The sequence below is a fragment of the Ictalurus furcatus genome, chromosome 17 (assembly GCF_023375685.1).
Source record: "Ictalurus furcatus strain D&B chromosome 17, Billie_1.0, whole genome shotgun sequence".
Classification (NCBI taxonomy): domain Eukaryota; kingdom Metazoa; phylum Chordata; class Actinopteri; order Siluriformes; family Ictaluridae; genus Ictalurus; species Ictalurus furcatus.
The window spans coordinates 15,884,121-15,893,293 of record NC_071271.1 but is presented as its reverse complement, the minus strand read 5'-3'; the positions used below and the strand labels follow the sequence as shown (position 1 = coordinate 15,893,293).

The window sequence follows — 9,173 nt, the reverse complement described above, 5'->3', positions numbered from 1 at the left end:
GCCAATAATGTGGTCAATATCTCACATTTCACAGGACTGACATTAATTTTAGCATCTTTTCTTCTCATCTGACACATCCATCAATCAAATTTGTTATTAGTATTCTGCTGACCCTTGGAGCATAGGCTGTGTCACTGCTAATGCAGACCACACACTAGTGAGAAGAGATTAGGTGTGTGTGTGTGTGTGTGTGTGTGTGTGTGTGTGTGTGTGTGTGTGTGTGTGTGTGTGTACATTTGATTTGGCTGAAGAGGATGTCCTAGGGGTAAACGAGGGAAATGAAGAAAAACTCTTAGTGGATGCTGAGTTTGTAAATTCCCCAGACAGAGGGCGGGGTACACAGTGTGTAACGATAAGCAAACAATATGTAATCTGTTTGCTGAAGCAGCTTTCCTGGGACGTGAATTGAAAGCAGAAAGATGAATGGTGTTCCTCTGATTGCCTCATTTCTCCCCCCACAACAACACTTGTTCACCTCAGTTTGACCTTGGTTACTGATTTGGTTCTTTTAATAATTTGTTTTATGTGAGATAAAATGCACATTTGTCTTTTGTGAAAAAAAAAGAAAAAAAGCTGTGCATCAGAAGTTTTAGACATGTTTGTTGTTTGCTTTCTCAACAAGCGCTGGTTCCAGACAAAACAGTCTGGGAAGTTTTTGAAAATTCAAGTGGTTACAAATTCCTTCTTGTGTGTTTTCTTTAATGTAATGCAATTCTCTTTTCCCTTGTCTCTTGTCAGTATTCAGCTCCCCACCCCCTCTGATCTCCTCATCCTTTTTGTGGCCATAGAAACTTGCTTCCGGAATCAGTGCGTCAGACCCTCAAATCTGAATGACTAGCATGTACAAAAGCTTTGTGCAGGAAGAGGAGAAAATATCAGCCATCAGTTTGGTGATGTCATTGTGCCAAATTTAGGCCTTGAATGAAAGAGGAGGATGTGGAAACTAGTTTTAAAAGGAATGAATGGGCTAAGTGCACTGCCAAGGCCTTGATGTTTAGAGCTACAATGATTACGGATTTTAATGGAAATTATGCTTTTAAAACACAAGTGTAAGTGTATCCTTAAAAAAAAATCACATAAAGAGCCAAAATACTTATTTGTATGTATTTTACCATATGATAGGAAATAAGGAAGACAACTCTATACAAAATTAAGAAGAAGAAAAACTAAACTTTTTTTTCCCACACAGTTGCTATTTACCCACTGTTGTGCAGCTGTTAATTGTAAGGCAATTGCACACCCATTCAGGCCTGTAGCCTGAACTGGGCTACAGATAATTAGATCAGTGCTATCAGTTTCACTGTTCCTTTTCTTTATTTGAATTTACATGATAATAACACTCTCTTGACGGTCCCTCTTTCTCAAAAGTGCTTAGGGTTTTTTTTTCACTCCCCTCTCTTTAAACATCCGAATGATTCAGTGCATCACCTTAAAATGCACTTGGTGGTGGTGGTGGTGGTGGTGGGGGGGGGGGGGGGGGGGTGGTGGTGGTGATGGTGGTGGTGGGGTGGATTGTTGTAGTAATGCCTGGGAAAATTCCAAAAAAGATAAAAAGATGAACAAAGGCATGTGTCTGCACAAGCACAAAATTTCATGAGTAATTTTGCTGAAACATTACAGGAGTCCTATAAATGCATAGGTAAAAAATAAATAAATACCATAACTGTGTTTTCTCCATCTTAAGAACTACTTAAGATGTACAAACATCACAAAGACCAACTAGGTCGGTATAATTAATAACCTTTCTGTGATCCATTGGATCCAGTAATGCCATTTTGTATAATGACATTTTTTTTTTATATACCTGCACAGCCCAAGACATGAGCCTTTTTTCCCTTCAGCCAGGACCAGCTTTGGACCCCTATAGACATTTCACTGTTGGTTCATCTCCTATTCCTGCATTCACTGTTAGCCAAGAAACTTCCTGTAAATACTGGATTATTTACAGCAGCCGTTATAGTCATACCCAGGATTTCTTAAGGTCAACATTACTTTTGGCACACTGGGCTCAAACTGCACTTTGGTCCCCTTTAATTTAACAGCTCCGGCAGCTTTTCTAGTTAAATCGACTGTTCATTATTGAGCCCCATTTTACGAAGGGGCTGTGAGGTGCAGTTTAATGAATCTCTGGCACAAAGATCCCTTTCACTGCAGAAGGAAGAATAGAAGCTATTTAGGCCCTGTAGGGTTGTATGTCAAAGGCAGCCCATAATAGTTGTCAAGCAGAGGCTAAAATTCCCACTGGTGCTGGGATCAACTTTTACCACTAACTGATTAAGACACAAGTAGGAAGTTGGGGGAATACATAAACTACCCATCAAAAGTTTAGATACACTCATTCTTTATTTTTATTACCGCCCCCCCCCCCCCACACACACTTTATAATAATACTAAAGTCATCAAAACTCAAGTAACACAAATGGAACTACACAAATTATATTGTGATAAAAAAAATCTAAAATAAATCAAAATAATTTAGTATTTTAGCATCTTCAAAGTAGACACCCTTTTTGCCTAGAATTTCCAGAAATGTATTCTTGGCATTTTCTTGAGGAATCACTCTAGGATGCTTTTTTAAACAGTCCGATACTGGACATTTATCGGCTGCTTTTCGGAATATTATAAGTCATCTATTTAAAAAAATATTTTTTTTGTAAATAAAATGTTAGTTTTCTAATGAAGGAAATCAATATGTTGGCACAATTATACAACACCAATTTCAAACATTTAATCATACACCTTCAGATCAAAAGATTTTTAAGATCATGAAAAACATTTCAGTGAAGTGTCTCCAAACTTTGACAGGTAGTGTACATGAATGTGGTATTACCAGCTTGAAACCATATACTTTTCAGTGTTTGCCATATAATAATTTAGTTAATTTGGTAGTTTTATCTAGCACATAAACACATAACACATTCATGCTAGTGTGAAAATGAGCTCTCCAACTTTAAAGTATCTTACAATTGCTTTTGTGTATGTTGTACTCTTCTCCCACTTTGGAGGGGCCCATTAGAGGAACTTCCACAGGCAAAGAACAACACACACACACACACAACCATACATACCATGGTGTCTTATAGACTGGAAGTTAATAAAGAAAAAAATAAATCTCCAGAAAGTGATGTGCAATAGAAAAATATAGGTATATGGCTAAATACTTGTATAATACACAATTAATAATACAATTAATATACATAATATACAATTAACAGTTATTTTGTTTATTTACACACAGAAAAATATAGAATAAATTAAAAGACTTTCATGGTTGTTATTGTACATGCCTGGATACATTAAAAAATATTAGTGAAACTTCACTGCCTTTAATGTCATGACATTGTACTGATCACATACACAATGAGAACTGCCTGGGATAGTTGAACAAGTAGCTATTGTCTTATTGCTCAGTGGGATGCCTTGGACAAATCCCTCTTAGTTGCAGGTGGTCAGGCATGAGCAAAGAGTTAAGTCCTGGGGTCCCTCTGTCCCTCCCACCTAATATCCTGACATCATTGGCCCTGCCTCCAAAAATCTCTTTGCTTTCCCCCAAAGTATGTTTTCCAGTCCTGCTTTCATTAGAGCAAGAAAGAAACACTGTGTGCACCCAGTGTAAGGACCAAAGTTTAGCATATAATTTGGTGCTCTGGAATTATACACTGAAAAACTATGTTTTAATGATGATCTAAGGAACTTTTGGGATTAAGAGAGGACATCTTGAGTGTTGTATGTGTTTCAGAGGGAGATGGCTGTTCAGGCTGCCACCATGAACTCACAGTTCCTAAATTTCTGTTTCCCTGGTTCGGTTATGGAGTACGAGGTGGAGAAGGGTCTGGATGGCGCATTCCTGGGTGAAGTGGACTGTGAGGGTGACTTCAGGGAGGCGACCAGTGACTTGCTCAGCTTCATTGACTCTGCTTCCAGTAACATCAAACTGGCCCTGGATAAGCCAGTCAAGTCCAAGAGGAAAGTCAACCACCGCAAATATCTACAGAAACAGATCAAGAGATGCACAGGAATCATGGGACTGGGGAATGGAACACCTCAGGAGGCTTATAAAAGTCATGACTCCACCTCAACTCCAACTAGCATCATTCAGAACAAAACACCCAAGCGGGACGGAGCTCAGGCCAACCTGCAGAGCAAAAGTCTGGCTGCTCTCTTCAACCATGCCAAGGATTTGCGGGGGGAGAAGACAAAAAAGCCTCCACTGCGACACCGAAACCTGCCATCATCCTTCTTCACAGAGCCAGCCAACAATGCCAGAGTTACATCCACTTCCGGCATGTCCCTCAAAGATCTTGAGCGGGGAAATCCAGATGCAACAGAGTTCTTTGAGCTCCTGGGACCTGACTACAGCAACATGGTCTCTGAGCAGGAGCTCTTCCACACTATGCCCAACAGGGTTCAACAGCAGGGAACCGTAGGACTGGAACCAATCTCTTTTGACTCCCACAATTTTGTGACAGGTGGTTTTCTGTATACAGAACCATGGGCCACAAGTAGTGGGGTGTCCAAAAAAACAGGGGACATAAAGACAGTTCCAGGGCAGTCATCTCTATATGGGAACACAGACTCATCTTGCCCAGTGCCTATAGAGCAGAACTCTACATGTTCACTGACCTTTCCAAACCTCTTTACAGACTGCTCTGTTTCCCAGGTCCCATATGATCTGGCCAGTGGATACAGCCGAGGTAGTTTTCCATCTCTTTAAGTGAAGCAGCTTTTTCACTATCTGAAATAACATTTTGAATAAAAAAGCTGCAAACGAGCAATCTTTAACTATGCATCTATATGATGATTAATCAGAATGAACATTTTGGACCAACTTATCTGGTGAAATTTTTGGCTCAGCCAGTGCAGAGGGATAATCTTGCTGCTTACTTGATGTCAGGGACTTTTACAACAATCTCTAAAAGCTTAATGTTCATTAGGACTTGGAAGTTATATCACCCCTTAGATATGATATTGGTGCAGGAGTTGATTAATAATTTTTCAAAATGTTTTAATATGCTTTTTCATAGAGATGAAGTCACCGTGGATAAGGTGAGGGATTATTTTTAGAATATTATCTCAGGGTGTCATTTCACTTGTTTCCACACATTAAAAAATAACTATATGATACTATCATGATGATACTATATGATACTATCATGATGATACTATATGATACTATAATGATGATACTATATGATACTATAATGATGATACTATATGATACTATCATGTAGTCTCAAAAGAAAAGACAAAGCCAATTTTTAAAGGAACATAATCAGTTTTAACTGTTACAATTTATTAGAAATAAAGACTACAGGAATTGTGATTAGAAAATTATGTTTTTCAATTTGACATATGGAAATAAAGTCATATTTTATAGAGCAATTTGGCGCTTTCATATTCAGAAAGATGATTGGCATCCTCACACTTTTCTCATTAAATCTGTCAGTAGTAGATTGTACTGTTATTTAAAAGGCTTGCTTAATAGCATGTGCTCTTGGCTCTCTGTAGTACTGAGTTATATTATTAAGAGAATATGGTATGTGGAGTATATATTCCTTTAAATTTGGAATAAAAGCAAACCGTTACTAAAACAGCGGAAGGAAAGCTTCATCGACGGGGACTACAAAGTGAATCTTGGATTATCACTACAGTCTAACTTTGGTTTAGGATAGAAAATGTGAGTAGATCTTGGATATTTCAAATTACAGTAGAAAACAGTGAGTCCAAATTATAACTCATTTTAATGGGTAGTGAAATATAGTGATATAGTTCTTTATATGGCAGGTGCCTTGAATGGATTTGGAACATATAAACTGTTGAAAGCACTGACACCTTGGTTTATTATAAATAACCTCAAACTGTCAACAGAAGCAACACTCAAATAGTTAAAGCATTGTGTTTTAGGTTCTTACACTTGACTGCTCTCTTGCTACATTTCACTTCACCTGATGTGAGCAGAAGGAGCAATATGTTTGTCGACATGACAGTAAAGTGAAGAAAGTGTAAAAATTCTGCTTGTTCAGAATATAAAAAGGCACAATAAAGCTGGTCTTTATTTCTCTCATAATTCCATTTTCCTTTTAATTTACTTTTATGAACACATAGCTCCCTCTACAGGCTAAGTGAGAATTCATAATATAGCAAGTATTTCATTGATTTTCCAGTTAAGTATTCACTGCAGCTGTAAGGTATAATTCTGTCTTCTGTGGTTTGAGAGTTAATGAATGTAGACAAATACAAAATGAAGAATTAGATGATTTACAAGTATAGCCAAATCTGATAAACAACAATTAATATCCTCTAGAATATTTAATTTTTCCTACATGGTCCTGGTCATTGAAGGTTTAATATTTAATACAGATATATCAACAGGACAGAATAAGAGACCACTGGCCTTCAGATTCGTAAAACTGAATAAATATACATTCATGGCATTTGGCAGATGCCCTTATCCAGAGGTACTTAAATAAATAAGTTCTTTAAATCTTTCTAAACATTTAAACATAGAAACTCCAAATATGCTTTCTGAATACCACCAAAAGGAAGAAGAAGAAGAAGAAGAGAAGAAAAAGAAGGAGGAGAAGAAGAAGAAGAAGAAGAAGAAGAAGAAGAAGAAGATTAATTCATTCATTCATTCATCTTCAGTAACCTCTTTCTCATGGCCGGCATTGCAGACCACTGGAGGCAAAGTGGGAGAAATCACACCTGATGGGATGCCAGTCCATCACAGGGCACCATGCCAACACATATTCAAACACTCACACTTAGGGGCCATTTAGTGTAGCCAATCCACCTACCTGCAGGTTTTTGTGCGATAGGTAGAATAGGAGAACTTGGAAAAAAACTGTGAAATGCATAGAGAAACTAAGCACAGCAGTGATACCCGCTGCACCACCATGCTCCCTTTTTACATGTTTGAATTTAGACGATACAGTGCAAGAAATAAATGAAAAAGAAGGATATATAAAACCCCAATGTAGCTGTTAATGTGAATATGAGTAATGGAAACAATGAACTGCTACCATTTCAACACTTACATTGAATCATGTAAATGCAGTTGTGTGGTCATAAGCCACAAATAACACTGCACACTATAAGAGAGCGAGAGCGAGAGAGAGAGAGAGAGAGAGAGAGAGAGAGAGAGAGAGAGAGAGAGAGAGAGAGAGTAATAGATGTGTGGAATAGCCTGCAGGTCTAAGTGGCCAGATTAAGCTTTAAATCACCTCTATTCTCCCAGTGTCTCACTCTTTACTCAGTCTGGGAATTATTACACTATATATATAGTGACATAGAGGTGCTGTTTGCCTCATACAAGACCGATTTCCGTAGCAGTTATATGTATCGAATCCGATTTGACCTAATTTAATGTCATACCATATTTATTATCTTGAATATTTCTATTAACCCCTTAAAGCTTAAACCATCAACAGGTCCAGACATACATTATACGCTCTCATAACTTCATACACTCTTAGAGAAAAAAAAAGAACCCTAAAACCACAGAAAGGAGTGTTTTCCTATCAGAGTGTTGCTTTTCAAAATTGAAAACTACCCATTAGTGTATATTTTTGGGCTCTTTAAATAATGTACTGTAAAGTAGTAATCAGTCCCTCCATGATTTTGCAATTTTGCAAAAGCAGAAATTAACATTAAATCAAGCAAACGCTGCAATATTCAATGGAGGTTGAACATGATTACAGCTAAAAGGTCTAATTTACCAACAAACATCACTGTGAAACACACTGCAAAACAATTTCATGTAATTACAATTTCACCAATTCAAGTAGTCTTCTGCAAAAAAACAAAACAAAACAAAAAAACAAAACAAAACAAAAAAAAAACAAAAACAAAAACAATTAAAAAAAAAAAAAAAAAAGCCACAGCAAAAACAAGCATTTTTGGCCACAACAATGACAAAAACTCTGTGAAATCCTGTACAGACTGAATACAGATATTAGTGTACAGTATATAAGTATCTAAGAAGCTGGCAGGTTATGTGAATATTGGTGACTATTTATTATCCTTTATCTAACAATGCATGGTCAAAACAGGGAATGAAGAGAACAGAAGGCATGGCTGCAGAGCCCTCTAGAAAGAAAACGCTAAGTTCCATTGCTATGTTGTGACAGGAACAAAAATGCAAAAAGTTATCCAGGAACGGGAAGGGAGTGCACCCTTACAGTGAATGTAAGGGTGAGGCTAATAGGACCAAGCTAGCGGGGCTTGTGGAAAAACTTGAGAGTAAATGAGCAAGGCTGGTAAAAGAATGTAAAAAATGTGAGCGTTAAAGAAAGGTAGAAAATGACTGAGGTGGATAAGAGTTCAGGAACCCTTAAGAGGGTCAGACGTTCAATATGTCACGTCACCTTTTTTTTGTAACATGCTGCAGTGCCTGTATTTTACAAAAGATGGCAGTATTGTAGTTTTGTCCAATTTCCTCTTAATCCTGTTTGTGCATTAAATGAACACATTTGTTTCTAGTAGTTTGATGCACATGCAGTTTGATTCAAAACACGATATGTGCTCAGTCAATGTTACATTTAGCCACCATTTAAATTGTAGGAGTTTACTATATCCAACATACCTAGAAAAAACAAAACCCGCATCAGCCTTTGGTAATGAGCCTATGGTAGAAATAATATTTCCTAATACGTACTAAGTACTCACTATCAGGAACAACTTTGTAAGAGTAATGCATTCACTGTATTTCGTCCTTCAGTGTTTTGTTTTAGGTTGGCTTGCCTTGACTAATAAAACGTGACTGCAACAATCCCAGTCCTCATTACATGCACTGCTTTCTTCACTGATTTACTGACATTGTTTATCACTCAAAACTACTGAAAATGCCAGACCTTGAGATGCAATACAAAAACATGCCATTTAACATGAGGTTAGGGTTCAGATCTGTTTTGCAGTTTTTGTACAATTCTTCACATCACACTTAACTGCAAGCGACAATGATATATACTACACTTGACCTCCTGTCGACTCAGACACTTGTTCACTGTGTCATTTTGGCTATGGTGTACAGTGCTACATGACTGTCCTCCTCACTACTCACACCATTTCTCCATCTCCTTCCTGTCACTGCCTGTGTGATAAAGTGTAAAACCTTTATGCTGGAATCAATGAGTGACTAATAGGTATTCAAAAATACAGACTTCAACAGTGTA

At 37.5% G+C, this 9,173-nt stretch overlaps 1 protein-coding gene across 1 annotated transcript; it reads left to right on the top strand.

The window, feature by feature from the left end:
- Positions 1 to 3,606: 3,606 nt before the first annotated feature.
- LOC128621873 (protein FAM181B) lies at positions 3,607 to 6,051 on the top strand. The gene has a single exon (XM_053647895.1). The coding sequence runs from the start codon at positions 3,746 to 3,748 to the stop codon at positions 4,712 to 4,714; it is 969 nt and encodes a 322-aa protein (XP_053503870.1). The 5' UTR covers positions 3,607 to 3,745; the 3' UTR covers positions 4,715 to 6,051.
- Positions 6,052 to 9,173: the final 3,122 nt, after the last annotated feature.

Coding starts and splice junctions, on each gene's coding strand:
- LOC128621873 (XM_053647895.1), top strand. CDS start 3,746: ATGGCTGTTCAGGCTGCCACCATGAACTCACAGTTCCTAAATTTCTGT.